We start from the raw sequence: 23,950 nt of genomic DNA, 5'->3' as shown, positions 1-23,950 counted from the left end.
GCATCAGACACCCCCTCCCCCCCAGCACAGCCCCCTCTAGGAGGCTGGCTGACTGAGTAGTGCCCAGACCCCACCCCACGTGTGCCGGAGAGGGGGGGGAGGGGAGGAGGGAGTTGATGCAGGAGGCGGGGGGCAGTTGCAATGAGGTAAAAGTTTATTTCAGTTCGAGGCGAGCTGCTCTCCACCTGTCCCAGCCTCTGTCTCTCTCGTGGGATGAAATGAGCGGGAAGCTGGGGGTCCACCCCAATCCCCACTGAGGGCCCACCCAGTCCCTGACAGAGTCCGAGCCCCTAGCCCACCAGCAGAGCCCCCCCATGCCAAGCCGGGGACCTTCCCTGGCTGCCCCAGGCAGTGCACTTGGGGGTCTCGGGAGTTAACAGACACCCCTTGCTTCCGCTGCCCCTCACTGAGCCCCCCGCAGCACAGGGCAGAAAGACAAGGCAGGGCGGCCCCCCCAAACATGGGGTCCCCTCTGCCAGCCCCCCACATCTTCACACACACACCTAGAACCCCAGACACCCCCAGTGTCCATGATCTCCCCCCCCAACACACACACATGCCCCCATCTCACCCAGCCCTGCCCAGGAGGGTGGGGGCACTGGCATCCCCCTAGTGCAATGGCCCCCACTCCGGTGCCCAGCCTGGGGTGCAAGGTGCTGGGTGGAGGCTCCCTGGGTGCTGGCAGCATTGGGAGCCATCCCAGGCAACAGCAGTAGCAGCAACGGGCTTGAAATGGGCAAACCAAACACAAGCAAATAGCAGCACAAAGTAACTCCAGGCCAGGCCCCCTGGACAGCCTGCATCCGCCTGGACTCCGGCGTCAGCTGGTGCCGCTCGCCTGGGATGCAGGCACCTGCACCGTCTTCTGTCCGGAGGCTGAAAGAGAGAGACGGACTCAGGGACTGGGGCACAGGCCCTTTCCCCTCTAGGAGGCGCTGGCCCCAATCCAGCCCCTGGGTGGGGGACTGGCTGGCCCAGGGGGACAGGGAATGGGGCACAAGGCTTTTCCCCTCTACGGGGCACTGGCCCCAATCTCCCCCTAGGTTCAGGGGGTGGGGAATGGGGCCTGAGGCCTTTCCCCTCTATGGGGTGCCGGCTGCAATCTGGTCCCAGGGTCAGGGACCAGCTGGTTGGGGTGGGGCAGGGATTGGGGCATGGGACCTTTCCCCTCTAGGGGGTGGCCCCAATCCAGCCCAGGGGCAGGGGACTGGCTCGGAGGGGAGAGAGGGGAGTCAGGGATAGGGTACGGGTCTGGCTGCTCTGTACCCACTTACCCAGCTGGTATTTGCCTTTGGCTTCCGCGCGTTCCTTGGCATCAAAATACCAGACGGTGATGGCGTACCTGGACAGACGGACAGAAACACAGGCAGACAGACACGGCCTGTTAGGCGTTGAGACTAAGAGACTCTCCCCACAGGTGGGGGGTGGGGATGTCCTATCTAGGGGCACCAAATGGCCCCCAATCGCCCCCGCAGCCTGAACTCCAAAGCCAGCTCTGGGGTGACCATAGAAAAAGACCCCGGAGTCCTGGCTCCCAGCCCGCCCCCCCCCCTCCAACCCTTAGGCCGTGCTGTCAGGGAACTCTAGTAAAGGAGCCCAGAGCACGATCAGACGCACAGATTGGATGAAAAATGTGCAATGTATGCAAATTGTATGCAAATCATCCACAGCCCTGCCCCCTCTGCCACACCACAAAAGGCCAGCAGGACCCTGGATGGTGCTGTGTCTGAGCCAACTTCCCCCTCCCCCAGTTCCCAGACCCCTCTCCAAGAGGGCTTCCCCCCACCCGCCGGGAGGTGGCTACCTCGTGGCATACGCCGGCTTCACCTCATGTGGGTTGCGTCGATCCGACCAAAAAATCAGCAGCCGGTCAAAGAGGGGCTCGATACTGGCCACCAGGGGGCGCCCCTCGGGATAGATCTGCAAGGCCCCCCCATGGACCTGGGGAGTGGGGGACAACCACACAGACATTTCAGCTGCCATCACCCCCACGACCTGCCCAGCTCCCAGCACCTGGCGCATGTGCCCTGCTGGTGCCCGAGGGGTTAAACACTGCCTCCAGGGGCTTCCATGCCCCATGGAGGGAGGGGATTCCTGGGGGCAGGGTCACTGGCCATGTGATCCCTTTTCACCCCAGCTCTGCCCCCCAGGAGCTAAGAGAAACTGAGGGCTCAGTTCTCAGCCATGCTTGGGTCCCTCTGGGGCAGGTTCTGCCCTTTGAGAATCCCCCCACCCCAGGGGCCTAAGGGCCCTGCTCCCAGCCCCAGTGCAGGGGGCAGAGGAGGCACACTGGGCTGTGGCTATTCCCTGCCCCCCAGGGCCGTGAGGGCTCGACTGACTCAGGAGACAGGTACAAGAGGGAAACTGAGGCACAGAGCCAGTGGATTGGTATGCAGGCCCCCCAGCTCCAACCATTAGACCCCTGAGCTGAGAGAGAACTCAGGGGCCCTGACTCCTGGCCTCCCCCTGCTCTAACCCCCCCACTCCCGCCTCCCTTTCCAGAGCTGGGAGAGAACCCAGGAGTCCTGGCTCCTGCCCTGTCCCCCCATGCTACCTCCCTAGACATCCCCCCAACCAATCTCCTAACCTAGATCTCTCCCACCCCCCCAAAAAAGCACATCCCCGGGCTCCATCCCATAATACTACCGGCCTGTAACCAGGGTCAGATGGGGAGGGGCGAGGTGGGCGAGCGGGGGAGGGGTCCTTCCAGACAGAGCAGAGGGGGGCAGGTTCCATGCAGTGGGGTGGGGACACAGGGTGCAGCCCAGGGCCCCCCCCCCAGGACCCTGCTCTACCAGCCGGACCTACCTTGCTGTCCCAGTGCTGGTTGAGGTAATAGATGCAGGTGAGACAGCGCCCGTCACCGCTGGGGTTGTCTACGTGCCGTACGTAACCCAGCCCATTCCCGGGGTAACATGCCACCATGGCCTGGGGGGGAAAAGGAGGGGTCACTGCGCGGGAGGGAACAGACACACCACATCTCCCAGACCTGCTGACGTCCCTCTCCAGGCAGCCCTCTTCCTGGCTGAGGCTGGAATAGAACCCAGGAGTCCGGGCTTCTGGCCAGTTCCCCCTGCTCTACCCACTAGATCCCACTCCCCTTCCAGAGCTGGAGAGAGAACCCAAGAGTCCTAGTGACAGAGTTGGGGGGGCGGTTTGAGGCTGTCGAGCCCCCACCCCGGAGCTTGTCAAAGGGTTGCTCCCCCTAGCAGCAACACAAGTGGGACAGTCTCAGCCCCCCCACAAGTACCTGCCAAAAGGGGGGTGGTGGGGTGTCAGCAGATCTGGTGCAGCACCAGAGAGGACAGCATGCAGTGGAGGGGTCACAAACACGTGGGGGTGGGGAGTACACACCTCTTAACCCCTCGTGCACCAGCATCTGCTCTGAGTTGGAAGCCCCGCTGGCCCCAGACTCCCCCTCCCCCCCAAAACTGTCAGCAGTTCACCTCCTGCCCTCCCCCACCCCCACCCCCACCCCCAGTTCCTTTCCACGGTGCTGCTGTCGTCCACCCACCAGCCATCCTCCTGCATGGGCCGCAGGGCCCAGGAGAGGGGTGCATGAAAGCATTGCTTTGGCGTAGGCCCTAGGTAAACATTCACCGTGTTGTGGGGGGGACCAACTAGCACAGGTCAACTACAAATCCCTGGGGGGTTTCTAATTCATCCCCCCCACCACAGCAGCCCAGGATCCCCAGCCCCACACTGGCTGCAAAACACCCCTCCCCTCTCACAGGGGACATGAGACAGAACAGGGTCCAGGGGGAGGGGGCTTTCCTGGGCCCCCAACCACAGCCCCCCCAAATTTGGGCTCCAAGTGATGCCACAGTTATGGACCCCCCCAGCCCCAGCTCCCCAACCCCAAGTCTGGGGGCCGCCAGGTCACAGCTGACATCCATCGGGGGGCTCCAGGCCTGGGCAGAGGAGTCAGGGCCAGCTGCCTTCCTTGCCTCGAGTGACCCCAGCTGGGGGCGGGAGGGGAGGGAATGTCCTGAACCAGCCCCCCCGCCCCAGGCATCACAGAGACACTGTGTCCTTGCCGCCGGGAACAGGACAGCCTGGCACGGGGCAGGGGGGACTGGAGCCAAGGTCGGCTGCAGCTCCACAGGGCAGCTGGGGGGTGTGTGCATCTGTGTGGAGCCAGCACCAATGAGGATTTCAATGGGGGGGGGGGGGATAAATTGCCCCCTAGGAACAGCCACGAGCTCCCCCCACGCCTGGCCCCACGACATGGTTCAACAACTGATATCAGCATGGTGCTCCTCACTGACAGCCTGCAGCCCCCTGCTCTCAGCCGGGACCCCGTGCCAAATTGTGGGAGGGTCTGGGGCTCATACAAGCCCCCTTGGCTTTCAGGCCCCCTCCCCCTGCCCTTCAAGGGGGGCCCTGGAGGGAGGAGGAGGAAGGTAGGAGGGAGGCTTCTTTTTGCTGCTTCCTCCCCCCCTCCCCCCAGCACACACAGGACTCAGCCTCAGTGACTTCCCAGCCCCCCCAGCCAGGGGTAAGTGCCCTCACAGGCCAGCCCCCATCACCATGCACCCCCCAATCCCCTGACACCTGGCAGGGCCAGCTCCCACGGCCTGCACAGCTCTGTGCCAGGCGGGGCCCAGGAGCCGCAAACAGGCACCAAGCAGAAGGGATGGGGAAGGGGGGCAGCCTTGGGGGCTGGGGACCGAAGCCCAGGGAGAAGGGGCTGAGAAGGGTTCACTGACCCGAGAGGAACTTTTTCCATAAGATGTCCAGTGTCCACCAGCCACTGGGCAACATCCAGCCCCGGGGCTGGGCGGGGTGAAGGGGGAAGGAATGGGGCGCCAGCCCTGATTCAGCCCCAGGGGCGAGGGCTGGCTGGGTCAGGTGGACAGAGAATGGGGCAAGTGGCCTTTCCCCTCTGGGGGGCGCTGGCCCCGATCTGGGATCCAGGGAGACTGGCTGGCTCAGGGGCCTTCTCCTCTGGGGCTGGGGCTTACAGGCAAAATGAATTTGTCAGGTCTCAGCCCCATCCCAGTTTGCACTAGCTGCCCTCTCTCTAGGGGGGCCTCAGGCACGACCAGGGGCAAGGTGTGAGGGGGCTCCGGTCTCTGGGGTCCCATGGAGCCAGTGCAAACCACCCCATCTCCACTGCTGCCAGCTGCCACCTGCCCTCCAGCTGCACAGCAGTATGGAAAGGGTTAAAGCCTCTGCTGCCAGCTGCAGTGAGTGCTGCCCCCCCCTTCCCAGAACTGACCCCGCCCCCCACATTAGGTCACTAGGGTTCGAACCAGCAGCCCAGAGCTAAGACTTAAAAGGGTCAGGGCAGCCCTGGGCGGTGGGGCCAGGCCAGGGACAAGGCTGAGCCCTGCTCCAGAGCATCGCATCTCGTAGGGCCCAGGGGGAAACTGAGGCATGGGGAGAAGGGCTGTCCTTAAAGTCACACTGTGAGTCAGCAACAGAGCCAGGAACAGAACCAGGCATCCTGGCTCCCAGCCCCTATCACTCTGACCCCTAAATCCCACTCCCCCCAGAAAACCCAGGAGGCCTGGCTCCCAGCATTCCTTCCTCCCCCCCCCCACTCTAACACACTAGACCCAGGAACATGACTCTGTTGATATGAACTTGCGCCCCACCTCAGAGGTGGCTGCATCTCAGCGCTGGGCGAGGGGTCCCTGTATAACCAGTCCCTGTGCCCCACCCCAGAGATGGCCACATCTCAGCAGCACTGCGGGGCCCTGAGATGTCCCAGGCGCTGGAGAAAGGACCCCAGGCAGCAGCAAGGATGCCTCCTTCTCCAGCCCAGTGCCCACCCCGAGCAGCTGCCCCTGGACTGGCTCCCACCCCTTGTCAGTCAAGCCCCCGCTGGAGTTCCAGGAAGGCAGGGAGGAGTGGGGGGGTCAGGGGAGTTTTTCCTGGTAAACATGGATCAGATGGCAGGCTTGACTGAGAGTCAGCCTCCTCCTCCCCCTCCCCCCCCCAGCTCTGGGCTGGGGGGCAGACACGGGGCGGAGGGATCCCTTACATGGGGTGGGGGGGTCCCGGGCCCTCTGCCCCAGCGGGGGCTATTTAGACATGGCGGGGTGGGGGGGCAGGCTTCAGGTTTCCCACCCCCAAGGGGATTTTCCTGGATACTTTCACGCAAAAAACAGCCAGAGAGACTGGGAATAATTACCCCATAGCCGGGACCCCAACAGCTAACCCCAGTCTGCCAGCTTCCCACTGCCACATCGCCCTCCCCCCAGTCCAGACCTCCCAGCCCCCCCCTCCCATAGGGTCTCCCCCTGCAAACAGCTCCAGGGGAGACATGATTTCCCCAAAAGAATTCAGCACCAACCACAACCAGGTGCTAGGGGGCACCAGGCTGGGAGGTGCCAGGCTGCAGGAGTGGGGTGGGGGGCTCAGTGAGGGGGCACCTTTCCTTCCTCCCCTAAACCTGGGGGGCTCTGCAGGGGGGCTGTTAAACAGCCCCCACACTCCACCCCAGAGGTAGCCTCATCTCAGCACTGGCAGAGGTATCCCTGTATAAACAGCCCCTGTGCCCCTCCCAGAGGTGGCCGCATCTCAGTGCCAGGTAAGGGGTCCGTCCCCCCCCCATTTAGGGGGCTGATTCTCTCTCTCACACACACACACACACACACACACACACACACACACGGGGCCTTTGCCCTTTTAAAGGCCACACATGACCCTGCCCCACCCCCTTGGAGTTGCTGGGGTGGGGGCTCTTGCTTGGCCTCTGCCATTGAGGAATCCCAGGGTGGCATGTCCGGCTGGGGAGGGCTCCTGTTCTCTCCCCCGGGCTCTCAGCCAGCTGGTTCAGGGGTAACCTAAGGCCAAGACCAAGGCCCTGCTGGAGCAGGGGGAGCTGGCTCCCAGCCCCCTGACTCCTCTAACCACGACACCCTCCCACCCCCCACACAATGGGCTTGAAAGTGATTTCCTTATTCCACTTTATGAATCAATCCGATTTTCCTGACAGTTTAGACAAGCCCCAGCAAGCTGTCTGGCTCAGAAAGGGGGTCCAGGTGACAGCTTGAGTGAGCACATCCCGCCGGCGGCTAAGGGAACCCCACTAGTCTGGACCCAGGCCAGCTCCTCCAAAGCCTTCCTACAATTCCCCACCAGGACACATGGGTTCTCCGAGGATGCACCAAGAGAGACCCCATAGAGCGGCATGGTGAAGGCACCCAAGAGAGCCTGGGATACATCCCCAAAGCTCCAGCACCTCTCAGGTGACCGCAGGGGATATTCTGTAGCCCAGCTGCTCCCACAGCTAACCCTGCCGTGCACTGGCAGCACCCACCCAGCCCCTCTCTGCAGCCTTCCTGCTCCTAGACCAATGCCCAGCAGCCCTGCCAGTGCAGCCACTTCTGGGGTGAGGTCAGAGAAGGAGCCAGCAAACCCGGGTTCTATCCCCAACTCTGGGAAAGGAGTGGGGGGCTAGTGGTTAGAGCAAGGGGGGCTGGGAGCCAGCTAACTCCCACTGGGCGTAAGGTGCCCTATTACACCTTTGAGAATCTGGGCCCAAGGGTTTGGCTCAGAAGAAACGCTTGGCTGGGCAGAGGCAAGATGCAGATCCAAGTTTGCCCAGGCCGCTGGCTCTCTAAGCCCGTGAGGGTGGCATTAAGCTGCCCTCACCTATCCAGAGAAATGGGGCCTTTAAGCTATTGAAGGCAGCATGTGAGCCACAGACAGAAGGGCTGGCAACAGCCAGACCCCAGCACTCACCAACTGTGTGCTGAGCTCGCAGCCCTGCCACCCATGCAGCCCACAGCCCAGCTGTCAGCACCCAGCTGAGATGGGGAAACTGAGGCAGCACACAGCAGAGACTTGCCCAAGGACACATGGTGAGTCTGTGGCAGAGCTGGGGATAGAATCCAAGAGTCCTGACTCCCAACCCTCCCAGCCCTGCTCTAAGCAATCGACCCCTCACCCCTCCCAGAGCTGAGCAGAGAACCCAGGAGTCCTAGCGGCCAGAGCGGGGCTCTCACCTTGGTCCTGCCGTTGATGACATAGCCGCCGAGGTGGCCAGCGCACTGCAGGATCAGCTGGTCGATCCTGGCCACAAGGGCTCCAATGTTTTGGCAGCCGGGCTCGTGCCCCTCCACCCAGGCGATCTGGTCCCCGCGGATGCTCTGGGCCGGGAGGCTGCGCTGGCTCACCAGCTGTCCGTCCCGGAGCTTGCCGCCGCGCCTGAGCCCCTGCACCTCGGCCAGCACCCGGGCACCCAGGGCTTGGCCCAGGAACCCGTCCTTGACGCAGATCCCAGAGTAGCTCATGCAAGGCACCACGTAGTCCAGCGCCAGGCGGCCAGCCGGAGCCCCTTCCTGCCACTGCAGCCTGGCCGGCTCGCCCGCCTCCGAGTGCACCTCCAGCCGCCTCCGCTTGGGCCCAGGCTCCCCGTGCCCGCCGAGCGCCAAGAGCAGCAGGCTGCTGTCATCGTCCGCTCCTGGCAGCCGCTTGGGGAGCAGGACGGTAGCACCTTCGCTCTGCAGCGGGCACAGCTTCCCCGCCGGGCTGTGCCGGGCCAGGCTGGCACGCACCGAGCCCTGGCTCTGCCCGGAGGTGGGGTCGCAGGGCGGCAGAGCACTGGCGGGGTGTCCGGAGCAGCCCTCGCCCCCCATGGGGGCCTGCCCCGGCTCTGCGCACCGACGGTCTAGGGCAGGCGGGGGACACAGCTTCTCCATGGCCGCCGGGTCACGGCCCCAGGGCGCCAGGCACGGGGCACTGCCATGCTGCCAGCCGCTCGCTGCCCTCCACTGCCGCTGCTGCGTGGCTGGAAACCGGAGAGGTCGCCGGGGTCGCTGCGGTGCCCGTGGGGTGGGGAATCGCCCCTTCTCCTGGAGAGACACCGTGGGTCAGGCAGGGAGAGCCGGGGGGGCGGAGGAAGGAAGGAGAGATGGGGGCGAGGCTGGGGGGGGCAGATAGCAGCATCCACATTGCATTATGCTGCCAATTCTCAATCCACCACCCCGGGGGGGGGGCACAGGGAGCCCCACATCCCCAGACCCCCTTTAAAAGCACCAACTCCCCCACGGCATCTGCCGAACAACCCCCACGGGGCAGAGCGGGGGATGCACCGCCCTGCAGACACCCCAGGCCAGCAAACAGCCGGTAACATGGAAACGCTCCGCCCTCGTGGCCCGGGGCGGGGGGGCTCCTCTAAAATGCGGGTCTTCCCAGCCCCCCCGGCTTCCCTTCCCCGCCCATCACCTTGCGCTGCTCCGTGCACCGCGCCGGGCTGGCTGCGCGCTGCGCCCGCCCCCTGGCCTCTTGTTGCGCGGTGGAGGATAGAGGCTCAGCGCGGGGCGGGGCCCGTTGCCGGAGAGGGCGGGGCGGACGGAGCTCTGCCTCCGCCCCCAGCCACTCACGGATCCGCCCGGCCCAGCCAGGTTTCAGCTGATCACAACAAGCCGGGACTTGCTAGGAGCAGCAACCTCCGCAGGGCGAATAACTGTCGACTCTTGCCTCTGCGAAGCACCTTCCGCCGCCGGACTGCAGTAAGTAACACCCCCTTTCCCCACCCCCCGCGTGTCTGCCTCGAGGTCGCACTCCTGCCTCCCAGCCACGGGCGTATTGATTGGATTTTCCTGACGTTAACTGAGGATATTAGGAAAAACTGTCAATGCAGCCACCAGCAAGAGTTGGTGGCCACACACTGAAATCATCAAAAAAGTTATTGTGAGAACCACTGCTCTCAGGCAGGGTCACCCATTCCCAGGCCATAGGGCTCCGGGCATAACCTGGTTAATTGAAGTACCTGCCCGTTCCAAATTCATAGGGCTCCGGGTGTAATTTTCTGTGGGTTTGCAGGATCTTTTACCAGTGAAGGAGCTTTACAAAGTAATATCCTTAACCTCTGTTTGTTAACAATTACCAACACACACTACACATGGTAAGCACTACTCACCACTGCCACAAAGCAGACAAACTTCGCCTGGTGGCCAATCAGGATCAGGTCATCTGGGGACTTCAGCTTCTGTAAATACACTTGGCCAGGTGTGAGGTCTGGCAACTCTCTTGGGCTGTGTCCTGGAGTTAGAATTCAAAGAACTTCCTTGTGGACCCCAGTTTATACAGCTAAAACTTGGGTCCTGCTTAGCTAGACCTGAACCAATCATGTGAAATGAAAGTGTTACAAAACACCAATCCTAAGGCCTTATGAAATTTTCTTTAATCAATCACACGCCACCACCGTAGCTGATTTATATGCCCAATTAGTAATGCAATAGACAGAAACAATCAAGGAATCAGACAGAAATCATTCCCATAAACAATAGACAAGGGGGAACCACAAGACAAAACAATAAGAAGTGTAGATTTTACAACCACGACTGTTGATAAGTGATTCCTTGCCAGACAGAATCTATCAATGTTTTCTTTAAACATCTTAAGATCTGTTTCTTTAGCTGGTGGCGGTTTAGGTTGGACATTTGGAAAACCTTCCGGAGTGTCCGGGTGGTGAAGCTCTGGAAAAAATTAATAGGGAGGTTGTGGAAACTCCGTCACTGGAGGTTTATAGGAACACGTCAGACAAACACCTGTCAGGGATGGTCTAGGGCAGCGGTTCTCAACCGGTGGTACGCGTACCACCAATAGTACTTCAAAGAAGGCTGGGTGGCACGTGAGCCATATCGCGCCACCGAATCCGCCGCCAAAAGTCTCCCCCCCGCGAAACCCTGCCACCGAAAAGGGGCAAACGGCAGCAGAGTTTCGGCGGAAAAAAAGGTTGAGAACCGCTGGTCTAGGGGTTATAGTGAGCCCTGCCTCAGTGCAGGTGACTGGCCTAGATGAGCCTTCCCAGGCCTACGTTTCTAGGAGCTCTTCGCTCTATACCTGAGGGAGCATGGCCAAGCGGCTAGGCCAGGAAGCCAGGACTCCTGGGTCTACTCCTGGCTCTTAGAGGGGGGAGAATGTGCCAAAGAACTTACAACCTGAAGGCATGAGCGGGTGCCTGACAGGTGCCTGGTTCAAATTGGGCATTTGACATGCCTGTGTCACTGCATTTAACCTCCTGGCCAGAGCTCACCTGGGCAAGAGACACCCCTGAGCTTGAGAGCAGCTGTGACATAGCCACAGGCCCTGCCTACGTTTGCCACCCAGCCTGGCTGCCTCTCGCATGACTCAGCTTCGAAACCTGAGCAGTCAGGAATTATATCATCCCAAAGTCATTAAATACAAATGTAGCCAGCAGCCCCCACCGGGCTGTTACCCTACGTTTAGCTTAGCCTGGCTTCTCTGGTTTGCGTTACCCAGCGGTGCCGCACCCGGCGCAGGGCCATGGATATTGGTGCGGCCACGCTGATTTTGCTGGTCACCTGTGTCTCCTGCCTGCTCCTCTTCCTCAATGGGAAGGGCCAGAAGAACAGAGGGCGTTTGCCCCCAGGCCCGCACCCACTGCCCCTTCTGGGGAATCTGCTGCAGTTGGATACCAAGGACATGGCCAAATCTCTTCTCACGGTAAGGAGGGATTTGCCTTCCAGGATGGGGGGGCGTGTGAACAATGAGAAATGTCTGCACCGTGCTGGTGAATTTCTGGCTACTATTTGTTGTTGTGGATGTTGCTAAGGGGGGTGGGATGGATAATTCCCCCCCAGTAGTGTTATACTTGTAAAAGAAAAGACTGGCAGGATCTCATTCAGCAGGGCAAGGCAACATGCCACATTTATTGTACATGTAAGAATATCAAAAAGCAGTCACATTCACACAAAGTCATAAAGTTCGCAAGCTGGTGTGATATAATTACCAGTGCTTTTATGCGTTGCTCGAGCCAGCCTAGTGACCAACTAAGCTGGGCGCAAGAAGGGAGCCAGGCCTCTGTCAGACGTGAATCCGATGCTCCAAGATGACAATTGCAGAATGAAACCCAAAGTTTCCATGTTTTTACCCATCTGTTATACTTGCTGGCTCTCATGTCAGTCTATGGGCCTCGCTGTGTCATGCTGCCTTTGGGTTCAGTATAGTTGTTAATCGCCAGCTAATTGAAAGCAGGACGATTCTTTTTGTTCCCAGAGTGGATCCTTCTGTACTTTAGGGTCATTGACAGGTATTCTTCGCCCTTCCGGGTTAGGAGGGCAGTTGGTGTCTTTACTCCCCTTTCTATTGTCAGAGCGGTTTCGGTTGGTGTCTTTTGATGCCCTGCACATACATTCCCCACTCACACACAGAATTTATCAAGATATTTTTAGGTTCAATAGTACAAGTTTCAGGAAAGAGCTCACTTCAAGAAACGAACAAGATGGAGTCCACTTATGGCACACTAAACAGTGCTATGGCATTGTCAGAACAGTAACGGGAACATTTCTCTCTCTCTCTCTCTCTATCTCACTTGTACAATAGAACAAGGAATCTACATCTGATTTGTTTGCACAGCTCCTGGGGAGGTCTCACAGCAGGTCCCCAGCCCCTCTAGCAGATGTGCCGGCTTGAGATTTAAGCATAGCCAGAGCCAACCTTGTTCTGTTGTTCACCCAAGTGCTGAGTGCAGCTTCTTGGATGTATGTACTTGTGCAAATGACAGCACTAGCACAGGGGACTCAGCCCCCCTGGGCTCCCTCATTATAGCACCTGGAGACCCCAGTTGAAATCGGGGCTCCCTTTGTGTTGGGTGCTGCAGCTCCTGCTCAGGTCACCCAAGGAATCAGTGGCAGAGCCAGTAGTAGGGATAGAACCCAGAAGTCCTGGCTCCCAGACCCCCCAGCTCTAACCACCTGACTCCACTCCCCTGCCAGAGCTGGGGATAGAACCCAGGAGTCCCAGCTCCCACCCCTCCCTGCAGCTACTGAAGTGCATGATAGTTACGATGAATAACATGGAACGCAGAACTACACCGGGGCAAGGGCTGTATTAAAGCAAAAGTATTCACTGCCCGGTGGAAAGGTTTTGATGAGCTCGCACTGGGAGCATCTCCCTGCTTGTGCTCTATTAACATTTACTGTGATGGGGACAGTTCTGAGGGACAGGTTTGCACAGCCTTAAACCCTGGCTGGAGACACAGGAGGCAAATGAATTTATGCAAATTCCTTAACAGGAATAGCTGGGGACATAGGAAAACGTGGCAAGAGCAACCTCGCTAACGACTCATCTTAGTACAATTTTGGGATCACCCAGGTTGGGCAATCCTTGCCACCTTGGGTCAGAGCATCTCAAAGTGCGTAACCCCAGTCCTTTTACAGATGGGGAAACTGAGGCCCAGGGTGAGGCCGTGACCTAACCAAGATCACGCAGGGAGCTAGGTGAAAGAGCCCAGAATGGAACCCAGGTGTCCTGATGCCCAGCCCTCTGACCCCTCCCCCCATGCCGACAAGAACCAGCTGAAACTTGGAATTTCTGGTTCATGGGAAGATCTGAGATTTTGGGTTTTTTCCAATTTTTAATTTAAAAAAAAAATTTCCCCTGAGAACTGGAAATTCCAAATAAAGGTTGTTTTGAAAACACAGTTTTGATTTTTCTCATTGATTATTTCCGACCTAGATGGGCCGTTTGTCTGAAAGCTCTGCCCTAAGAATTACTTAGAGGCCATTCTCTGGCCTGTGTGATACAGGAGGGCAGATGAGATGGTCACTAGGGATCCTCCTTCCCTTGACATCTATGAAACCAGCTGAATGAAATGGAGGTGATTCTTGTCAGTTTCAGGCTGACCTGCCTCACTGAACAGCAGCAGTGAAACTGACAACAGCCATGTCCATTTCACCTGACAGTGCCGGATCTGCAGCTCCTCTGCCAGGTGGACGGCCCCAGACCAGGGACCCCAGGGCTTCCATCTGGCTCCAGAGCTGTCTGGCTCTCAGGGCAGCTGGCTCAACAGGGTGCAGAAATGAGGCAGTCTGGAAGGCCGGGGGGCCCTGGCTCCAGGGCTGTGTCCAGGGCAGGCCTGCCCGGATGCTCTGGCCCCCAAACTCCCGCTAGAAGACCAGGCAGATTCTGTCAGAAATGTTTCACCCGTTTCACTCATTGGCATTTTCAATTAAAACCCTGCTTTGCTGGAAACTCCCTGCCCAGCTCGAGTGTTAATAACCCCTGGGTCACAGGTTGTCCCGGACTCCTGGGTGCGGTTCTGAGCTCTGGGAAGAGAGGGGGGTCTAGTGGGTTGGGGCGGGGGACTGGGAACCAGGAATCCTGGGTTCTTTTCCCGACTTTGAGGGGGCAGTGGGGTCTAGTGGCTAGAGCAGAAGGGGCTGGGTATCATGATTTCAGGGCTCTGTCTTTGACTTAGGGCCTCGTATTCTGACTCTCGGGTCTCTCTGTGTTTGTAGCTGAGCGAGTGCTATGGCCCTGTTTTCACCATTCACCTGGGCCTTCAGCCCTATGTTGTGCTGTGCGGATACCAGCCGGTGAAGGAGGCCCTGGTGGACCAGGCCGAAGAGTTCAGTGCACGCGGGAATCTGCCCACGTTGTTCCACTTCACCCAAGGGAACGGTAAGGAATCATCCCCCCCACCTGGTGTCGGTGGATGGCCCTTCCCAGATTTCACTATCTCAACCCTCCTACACCCTCGGAGGAAGTGGGATAGAGCAGGATGGGGCTGGGAGCCTGGACTCCTGGGTTCTATCCCAGCTCTGGGAGGAAGTGGGGTCTCGTGGTTTATACCAGTGGGCTACACTAGGATTTCTGGGTTCTGTTCCTGTTCTTGGGAGGACAGTGGGGGCAGGACTCTCGGTTGCCGATGAGCAGGGGTTGGTTATTGTCATTCGTTCCCAGCATGGGGCAGGGGTACATGGGGGAAGCCCAGCTGAATTCAGTGGAGCCGGGCTCTCTTGCTCCCTTTCTCCACTCCTTCCCCCCTCCGCCAGGCATCAGTCTTACAAACGGGGAGAAGTGGAAGGTCCTGCGGAGATTCGCCCTGCAGACGCTGAGGAACTTGGGCATGGGGAAGCGCAGCCTGGAGGAGCGGATCCAGGAGGAGGCGCGGTGCCTGGTGCAGGAGCTCGCCCAAACCCAAGGTGCGCCAACCAGGTGGATGCTGGCCCCAGCTGCAGCCTTCCAGCCCCAGTGTTGCAGCTTCCCTTCAGCCGGGATTATTGCCACATGTCATCCATGTAGTGCTGCAGACTTTTGCGAGATCTCTGCTGTGGGGCAGGACAGCGCCCCCTAGTGCTGCACTGGGGATGAGGACCAGTGCAGACTGCCAGGGCAGAGCGCCCCCTGCTCACTGCTACGCTGGGGCATTGGGTTCAGCCCAGAGAAGAGAGCGCCTCCTGCTGCACACGCCCCAGCACTGCACTGACACCAAGGGGAGACCCTCCACCGCTGCTGAGTCCCCCCTCTACAAATTCCCTGCCCAGCAGTGACCGAGCTGGAGCCCCCACTTGCGACTACCTGTTGCTCACAGCCTGTTCCCTCCCCTTCACTAGCCGCGCCCTTCGACCCCACCTTCCTCATCAGCCGCGCCGTCTCCAACGTCATCTGCTCCATCGTCTTTGGGGACCGGTTCGACTACGAGGACAGGAACTTTCTCACCTTGATCGGCCTCATCCACCAGACCTTCCAGCTGCTCAGCTCAGGGTGGGGGCAGGTGGGTGCTGGTGGGGGGGCTGTGTCTGGGCGGGGGTCTCCCCCCTCAGCGGAAATGGAGAACAGTTGGTCTCTGTCCTCTTTATAACAACCCCATCGGGAGACGTCTGGTCCCTGCTCAGCCTCCTCTTCGGGAAACCAAACGTCCAGCAGTCGGCAGCGATGTGTGACCCCAACGCACACTCTACATGGTTCGTCATGGCAATGGATGCACTCACTCGCACGCCCTGCACGGTGTGTTATGGTAACATCCCCATATCCACACGGACACACTCACACCCTGCACGGCGCATTGTAGTAATGTGACACACACATGCACAATTCATTGTCGTAGCATGACGTGCGCACGCTATAATGAACTGCATAGAGCAACGTGCACATGCCGCACATGTACCTGCACTGCTGTCCTGTCATTACGGTAATGCAAACATAGCGCTGTGCTGTTCTGTATGGTAATGAACGCACATAGTTCATTACAGTAGGCAATGCACACTGCCCCCGTTTGTTATAGTAGTGCACGCACAGAGCTCACCACGGTAATGCACGTGCACTGTTCCTCTGTTCCTTACGGTGACACGCACACAGAGGTCCCACGCTGGCTTGGGGTGACTCATGTCCCTCTCCCCAGATGTACAACCTCTTCCCCGGCCCCATGTCCTACCTGCCAGGTCCTCACAACAAGATCTTTGAGAACTTCAAGCAGCTGTGGCTCTTCCTCACCGAGCGGGTGAAGATGCACCAGGAATCCTTCGACCCCAACTGTCCCCGCGACTTCATCGACTGCTTCCTCCTCAGGATGGAGCAGGTGAAAGGGTTGTGGGCTCTGGGCGGGGGGAGACTGACCCCTTTAAAACTGCCTGCATCAGTATAGGATGCAGGGTGTCCAAATGGCTGAAGCAATGGATGGGGTCTTAGGAGATCTGGGTTCTATTCCTGGTTTGGCTGTTGGGCTGCTGGGTGACTGCCCTGTGCCTCAGTTTCCGTATCTGTGAAATGGGAATAATGGTCCTTCCTTTGCCTGTACAGACTGTGAGCTCTGTAGGGCAGGCACTGTTCCTTGGTTTGGCATCGCCTGGTATGATGGGGGCCCTTATTTTTGGAGGGGCAGAATCTGGGTGCCAGAGAAATGCAGTTAGTGTTTTCCTGTGTTTGTACAGAGCGTGATACAATGGAGGGCCTGGCTCCTGGCTGGGGTTCCCAGGTGCTCCCATAATACGCGTATTGTTAGGGTTTATTGGTTTAAACCTTGTTGTTATGGGTCGGGTGTAGCCACTGCCTTACACCCAGGGTGCAGGTAAAGAAGTGGCTGACACAATAACAGTCGCCACTAAAACACAGGCACATGAGCAAGCCGGCGTAGAAGTTGGAGCATGTGGCCAAGGGGTTTCCAATGGAGGCGTTGGCTTTGGATGGGTAGGGCTGTGTGTCTTGTGTCCGTGAGACCATGCAAGGACAGAGAGAGACACACACACACAGACACAGGGCAGGGCTACGTTGCAGCTGGGAGGGGTTATTTCCAGATGCACACACGCTTGGTTTGATGGATGTACCTCACTAAAAATAATGGGTGGGACAAGTGGTTCAGGGGAGCCGCCTGAGGACGTATCTAAGACAGGATTGTATTGGAGTGGCCTCGCTGCTCTTTTTAGTGCCTTAGCTCAACCACAGCCAGCGTGAGTCTGTCTACCCACACCGGAAATTACATCCCAGCTGCTCTGCAGCGGACCAGAGAGAGACAGAAGGAGAAAAAGCCAAGCAGACCCAGCCTGGGATAAACCTAGAAAGCGGGTTTGGGTTGGGATGGCGGCTCAGCGAGGCTGGGAGCCAGGAGGCTGGCTCCTTTGATCAGGGAAACAGGAGTTTGTGCATCCTTGTGAATAAATAGGGTTGCACCAAAGAAATAACCGACCTGCAGCAATTTCTCCTCCTCACTGCAACAACCCACAAGACCCTGCAGTTGTCACAAACTCCTCAGCTGAAAAAGGGTAACAATGAATAATCACAGAACCATGGAAATGTAGCGAAGGGAGTGACTTTGAGTGGACATCTCATTCAGCCCCGTCCAGCACCCACACTGGGGTAGGACAGATCAAATAACCCCAAACTCTCCCCGATGGGTTTGTCCAACCTGCTCTTGAAAACCTCCAGTGACAGGGCTGCCACAAGCTCCGTAGGGACCTGTTCCAGTGCTTTGCTAGTCTGAGAGTTACAAAGATTTTCCTAAAATCGAACCTAAATCTCCCCTGCTGCAGATTCAGCCCATTGCTTCTTGTCCCACCTTCTTCAGTGCACACGGAGAACAATTGATCCCCGTCCCCTTTATCGCAACCGTTTATAGACTGGAAATCCATGAGCACGTCCCTGCTCAGCCTTCCCGTCTCCAGATTCCTTCAACCTTTAAAGTGGTTTCAAAGGACCCAAGAACCCCTCCCAAAAACTAAACCTGCCTCTGACCTCATCTGGCAATTTGCCTCCAGGAGCAGATGTGTTTGTTTGGGCTGATGCTAGAATAGAAGGGCTTGTGGCCGAGCCCATGGAGCAGCATGGCACGCAGACACAGGGTTGAGGTGGCCCTTGACCAGCACCGAATCCCTCCTGGCATTTATAGGGAGAGAGGTATTTTTAGGAACCCTGGAGATGCTCTCTGCTCCATCACCAGCCACACTGGTTCTTGCCTTTGTTGCTGCTCAGAGGTAATCTCCATTGGCCTCTTCTTAATCCATTGTGGGGTGGGGCAGGACAGATGCCAAGTGGTAACCCAAGATCTGTTACATCAGGTTCTCACAGCCCTGCCTGCAGAAAAATTAATAGCTTAATTGTCGTGATGCTCCACCCCAGATGGCAGGACAGTTTAGAACTGGGTAAACTGAGCCATAGCACAGGGAAGTGACTTGCCCAAAGTCACTCAGCAGATCAGGAGCCCTGACGGCCAGTTTCTACTCTAACCATTAGACCCCACTCCTTTCCCCCAGCTGGGCTGGAACCCAGGAGTCCTGATTCCCAGTCCCCTGTGCTAATGAGAAGTGCAGACTACCTCTGCTGAATATTGCAGGGGATGAGTAGAGCTGCCCTGAAAATCCAGCATTACCTCAGCCCTGGCTGTCCAGAGAGGCTGTCACCAGCCGTGGGGTCTGACCCAGGGAGACTCTGAGTTAACAATTGACTCTGCTTCTAGAGTTAAGGGATTAGCTCCCACGCTCAGCAGCAGCAGCAGTAGACCCAGAAACTGCATTTGTGGAGCAGCCACTAGGGGGAGACACTCCCTTCTCCTGGAGTGACTTACATGAGCGCTGTGGGTTCGAATTCTGCAGGGGAGGCACCAATGAGGAGCTGCGTACGCCTCCCCCTGCAGGAAAACCAGGACCCACTGAGCTACTTCCACATGGAGTCTCTGGTGATGACCACGCACAACCTGTTGTTAGGGGGCACGGAGACAGTCAGCACCACCCTGAGATACGGCTTCCTCATCCTCATGAAGTACCCGGAGATACAGGGTGAGCGGCTGGCAGCAGGGGGGAGAAACAGTGCAGACACTTTCTCTATAGTTATGCCTAATGCAGGGTCCCCGGAGGCTTGGGGCCGTGCCAACCCCCGTCCAAGATCTGGTCTCCCCATGTGCCGGGTGCAACAAAGACACAGAGCGAGACACTTTGCCTCCCCATGCTCCCAGTCTAAACACAACAAACAGACGAATGGAGGATTGTTATCCCCACTGTACAAAGGGGAACTGAGGCGGGGGAGATGTCAAGTGACTTTCCAAAGGTGACACAGGGAGTCGGTGTCAGAGTTGGAGCTGAAGCTAGGTCTGACATTGACTCCTCTGCAGTTAGGGGGTGACTCTGGATTGAACCCGGGGCAGGTGAGATCAGAATCCAAGCCACTGTCTCTATTTCAAAATGGCAGGGATCAAAATCTCCAGCCAAGTCTCAGATGTAACCAGCTCCAGATCTAGGGTGTCCTTGCTGCCTCCTTGGCCAATGGCTGTTTCACAGAGCTGTGATGTCAGGCTGCCCTTCCCAGTCATAACCCGCTTTCCATCCCGCTTGTTTCTCCGCAGCCAAAGTCCAAGCTGAGATCGACCGGGTGATTGGCCGGCACCGCAGCCCTTCGGCAGAGGACCGGGCGCACATGCCCTACACTGACGCTGTGATCCACGAGGTCCAGAGGTTCAGTGACATAGCCCCGACGGCGCTCCCTCACGCGGTGACCCAGGACACCCAGTTCAGGGGTTTTCTGCTTCCAGAGGTAATGGGGTTTCCCTCCTCCTCACATTCAAGCAAGAAAACAAATATCCCCCTGGATTGACCCTGGGGGAGCTGAGATCAAGATCCGGCCCTGAGCCCATTGTAGCTAGGGAGTGACTCTGGATTGAACCCTGGGAGCTGAGATCTGGCTCCATGATGTCTCCCCCTCACCTCTTCTCAGATTGCATCCCAGCTTCCAAAGGGGAAGGAGAGAGGGACAGGTGGACAGACAGCGAGAGCTGTGGATGCATAGACTGGCCATTGGGATTTATAGATGGATGGATGGTCAGGATGAATGGGTGGCTAGACAGAGTGGTGTGCATTGGGATGGGTGGGTGGGTGGGACAGCAAGCTAGATCTATGGATGGGGAGATCGACAAGTTGACTGAGAGATGGGTGAGTAGCTGGCTGGAAAGATAGATGATTGGAGAGACTAATGGATGTGTCAGTAGATGGGTAGACGGATGGATTGTCAGACAATCCAGATGGACGGATAGTTAGAAGGACAGAAAATAATCCTGACAGATTGCGTGGATAGAGAGTGGATTGTTGGATAAATGGATAGACAGGCTGAGAGAAGGATGGATGGCTAGACGAGATGGATGGATGGCTACACAGGTGGCAATGGGCCGGAGGAGTCAATGGATGGGCAGACAGACAAATGTGTGGATAGGCTGGTGCATGGGTGGATGAGCAAGATGGATGTAGACTCATAGAACCATCGGGTAAGAAGGGAACTCAAGGGTCATCTAGCCTAACTCCCTCCCAGGATGCAGGGTTTGTTGTGTCTAAACCATCCAAGACAGATGGCTGCCCAGGCATGCATGGGGAGAGATGGATGGATAGACAGAAAGACAGATGTTTGGAGAAATTGATGGGTGAATTAATAGATAGAGGAACATCAATATGGATGGATAACCAGGTGATGAATGGATAGGTAGATAGACAGACAGACGAATGGACAGATGGGTGAATGGATAGACTGACGGATGGAGGGACAGCTGGATGGGCAGAGAGATTCTCTGGACGCGTGCGCTGGAGCTGTGCATTTCCCCTGCCCAGGGCACCAACGTGATCCCGCTGCTGTTCTCTGTCCACAAAGACCACACCCAGTTCAAAGACCCGGACGCATTCGACCCGGCCCACTTCCTGGATGAGAGAGGAGGCTTCCAGAAGAACGACGCCTTCATGCCCTTCTCCGCGGGTGCGTGTGGCCTCCCCGAGCTGGGGATCTGGGGCGGGTAGGACAAGGGCTGGAAGCCAAGGGGAGGAAGGTTGAATCTCCCCTAATAAGTCTGCTCCAGCACTGGCCTCAGTGGAAGCGACTGCGCGGTCCAGTCCCGGCCTCAGACAGAGTAAATCAGGGAGGCTCCATGGAGCCGGCAGAGCTGCTGCGTGCATGGGCTGGGGATCCAGCCCCTTGGCCATGGCTCTATGGCTCAGGATGCTCTATGATGCTGTGGGACAGAAATAACCCTCAGTGAGTCCAGGGGCCTCCCCTGTGTTGTGGAGCTGGTGTAGGGGCCCTGCCCCAGCCTCCGGCATAGGGGGCGGATCGGGGCCGTGGCTGAAATGAACTACTCTGTGGCAATTCTCTACCCACAAAGTCCATAGCGGGTTGATCAGTGGCATGGCCGGGGTGCACTGCGCTGTGACTATTTCCTGCCCCCCAGGACTCCTAGGGGACGGAGCAGTAGTTGGAGTGACGTGCCTAAATGCTGTGTTTTGAATTCACCCAAGTCTTTCTGGAGACAACAAGGTCGCCAGGGGCAAACGGCCTCCAAAATTACGGGGGCAGGTTGAAGGGTGCCCAAAGACACTAAGGTGGTTCGTATATATCCGTTTTAAGACAGAGTTTGAGGCTTGGAAACGCTAACTTAGAAAAACATGGCAAACTTCCTAGAAAAACTTGGCAAACTACTTAGAGTCTTAACCATCTAATAGTTTTTATTTATCAACTTACTAGTACAACTATGTGACTAAGATTTTTCTTTTACTGATTCATTTTTATATAGTTACAGACAATAACGCTTGATTACAATGATTGCAATTTAAGGCTCAAAACTAACACCCAAGTCTTTCGAAGGACTTAGCCTTTGCAGCGAGTCTTAAGACTCGAAGGGTGCCCGCAAGATGTTACCACAAATCATCTTTTCTAATTTACAAATTCTTAACACACAAATGAAACTTAAAAAACAATTAAGAATTACAAAGCAAGTGCAAAAAGCAGTTATTCCAACAATTATAACCACAATCACTCCTGGAATACAAGCAGAATTTACATTTACTACTCACCACATGTAGAGATTAACTCAATAGCAGCAAAGATAACAAATATTTTATGACCTGGTCTTTCTTATTTAGCACTGACAACGATAGTTCTGTGGCATTTTAAAGACTAACAAATGTAATATTTGCAGACATAAGCTTTCAAGAGACTTCAGCTCTCTTCTTCAGATGCAGTAAACACATGCTTATGTCTGCAAATATTAAATTTGTTAGTCTTTAAAGTGCCCCAGAACTCTCGTTGTCTTTGCTGTATACAGACTAACACAGCTACCCCTCTGGAATTATTTAGCACTAATTTTCATCCAGGTGGAACCTCTATCGTATTCACACCCAGGTTATCATCCGCGGGACAAGTCCCAACGGGTTATCGGCCCAGTTACCTGACTATTCTAACGCAATGTTGAAGCGACAGGTTGAAGACAGGCGTGATGGCTGATCAGACCCTCTACGCAGTGCGATTCTGGTGCACCCCTTTCTTGATGTGTGACTCTCTGATTTGGGCTTGCCTGACAACCCCTTTTATCTCTACTCCAGCCTATACGTCCACCAAACCAATTATGGGCATTTTCTACGTCACTTTGTCGGTCTCTCCTTGGGGAGTCCCCAGGCCAGAAGTTCATTCTTGACCAGGTGTAACTTAACGAATAAAAGTTGCAGTGACTGCAAACTTCCAAATTTGGGCCTGGGAACTGCTGTGCTTGCAAGTTCCCCCTATTTTGAGTTCAAGCGGTCACTTTTCGGTCAGGGTTTTGCTGCCCCTGAGTTTCCCTCCCCAGGTGACTTACAACTCCTACCTCCTTATCTATTACACAAGATTAACAACTTTCCTTTATTTATTACAAAAATAACTAGGACCAATTATAAGAACAGATGGTCCCAAAACCTTGAAGCACAATTAACAATCTTCAATGAATTTTTCTATGTCTCTTTCTCAACATGGACTCAGGGCACACACACAATACAATGATTTTAACCCGTTACGACAGAGCAGCCCCAAGGCTGCTGTAAGTGACACTGGAGACCGGTCCCCAGAATACAGGGAACATGAAAAGGGTCTTAAAGTCATCTGAGCTCAAGGGCTGGGTGAGGGAAACCAAGATTTGGGGTGCAATGGGTCCTGAAAAGCATCTCGCCCCATGCACGGCCCAGAAGTCACTGTGTTTCATCCCCCCAGGAAAGCGGGTCTGCCTGGGCGAGGGTCTGGCCCGCATGGAGCTCTTCCTCTTCTTCACTGCCATCCTGCAGCGCTTCATTCTCACACCTCTCACCTGCCCAGAGGAAATCGATCTCTCACCCCTGATGAGCGGCCTGGGGGCTGTGCCGCACCCCTATGAATTCCGTGCTGTCCCTCGCTGACCGAGCTGCCACCCTCCACATCCATCTTCTGCTCCTCATTTCATAGCCTGGTGTCCTGTGGCGTTTGTTACCAGTTACAAATGCATGTATGAGATGAGCTCATCGCTTGCAGAGCCTAATAGGGATGATTCTGGTATCGCCAGCTCTTGAGATTTTACGGTGATATTTGGTGTTGATCTTTCTTTTTATAGCCCTGGGCCCTGGACTCATGGGCTTAGTTCCAGCTTTAATTAAAAACAAATAAAATACATTTTTTTCCAGCTCTAGTTGCTGTAGAGAAAAGTTTAGACCCGACTCGAGGAAATAACCCAGAAGCAAATAAAGTGAACCCAAATCTCAGGATTTTTAAAGCCAATCTCGTGATCTTTTAAATGCTCAGGGCTGGACAAGTTGCTGTCCTTAAAGTGACTATGCATCCTGGCCTGGGTGGGGCAGAGCTGGGAATGCTGTCACTGGAGGGAGCACAGAGAACAGCTACAAAACAATGGGAGGGTTGGGAAAACACCTTGCAGGGAGTGGCTGCCATATCTGTCTGTTCAGTTTATCAGCAAGATTGATCAGTGTGTTATACTTATAAAATA

General features: G+C 56.6%; 2 protein-coding genes across 3 annotated transcripts; one reads left to right on the top strand and one right to left on the bottom strand.

Annotated features, from left to right (window-relative positions):
• Window positions 1-3: 3 nt before the first annotated feature.
• On the bottom strand, window positions 4-9,989 carry EGLN2 (egl-9 family hypoxia inducible factor 2). 2 transcript variants are annotated; one of them, XM_067556638.1, is made up of 6 exons: window positions 9,878-9,989; window positions 7,959-8,807; window positions 2,809-2,928; window positions 1,805-1,941; window positions 1,275-1,342; window positions 4-876 (listed from the first exon to the last, which is right to left on the bottom strand). In XM_067556638.1, exons 2-6 carry the CDS (start codon window positions 8,652-8,654, stop codon window positions 821-823), a joined length of 1,077 nt encoding a protein of 358 aa, XP_067412739.1. In that variant the 5' UTR covers window positions 8,655-8,807; window positions 9,878-9,989; the 3' UTR covers window positions 4-820. The 2 variants fall into 2 exon arrangements, with proteins under 2 accessions (XP_067412739.1, XP_067412737.1); XM_067556636.1 differs by lacking the exon at window positions 9,878-9,989 and adding an exon at window positions 9,181-9,242.
• On the top strand, window positions 8,951-23,635 carry LOC137158773 (cytochrome P450 2F3-like). The gene is made up of 10 exons (XM_067556647.1): window positions 8,951-9,467; window positions 11,224-11,427; window positions 14,223-14,385; window positions 14,760-14,909; window positions 15,321-15,481; window positions 16,109-16,285; window positions 18,833-18,974; window positions 19,538-19,725; window positions 20,787-20,928; window positions 23,188-23,635. The coding sequence occupies exons 1-10, from the start codon at window positions 9,042-9,044 to the stop codon at window positions 23,367-23,369; spliced, it is 1,935 nt and encodes a 644-aa protein (XP_067412748.1). The 5' UTR covers window positions 8,951-9,041; the 3' UTR covers window positions 23,370-23,635.
• The last annotated feature ends 315 nt before the right edge of the window (window positions 23,636-23,950 follow it).

This window comes from Emydura macquarii, unplaced genomic scaffold, assembly GCF_026122565.2.
Source record: "Emydura macquarii macquarii isolate MOO-44397 ecotype Brisbane River unplaced genomic scaffold, CSIRO-AGI_Emac_v2 contig_1790, whole genome shotgun sequence".
Classification (NCBI taxonomy): domain Eukaryota; kingdom Metazoa; phylum Chordata; order Testudines; family Chelidae; genus Emydura; species Emydura macquarii.
The sequence above is the reverse complement of the archived record's forward strand: the minus strand, read 5'-3'. Positions and strand labels throughout refer to the sequence as shown.

Coding starts and splice junctions, on each gene's coding strand:
- EGLN2 (XM_067556638.1), bottom strand. CDS start 8,654: ATGGAGAAGCTGTGTCCCCCGCCTGCCCTAGACCGTCGGTGCGCAGAG. Junction 1,343..1,804: donor AAGCCGGCGTATGCCACGAG/GTAGCCACCTCC, acceptor CCGTCTGTCCAG/GTACGCCATCACCGTCTGGT. Junction 877..1,274: donor CAAAGGCAAATACCAGCTGG/GTAAGTGGGTAC, acceptor TCTCTCTTTCAG/CCTCCGGACAGAAGACGGTG.
- LOC137158773 (XM_067556647.1), top strand. CDS start 9,042: ATGCACCGCCCTGCAGACACCCCAGGCCAGCAAACAGCCGGTAACATG. Junction 15,482..16,108: donor TCAGCTCAGGGTGGGGGCAG/GTGGGTGCTGGT, acceptor CCCTCTCCCCAG/ATGTACAACCTCTTCCCCGG. Junction 19,726..20,786: donor GGGGTTTTCTGCTTCCAGAG/GTAATGGGGTTT, acceptor TCCCCTGCCCAG/GGCACCAACGTGATCCCGCT.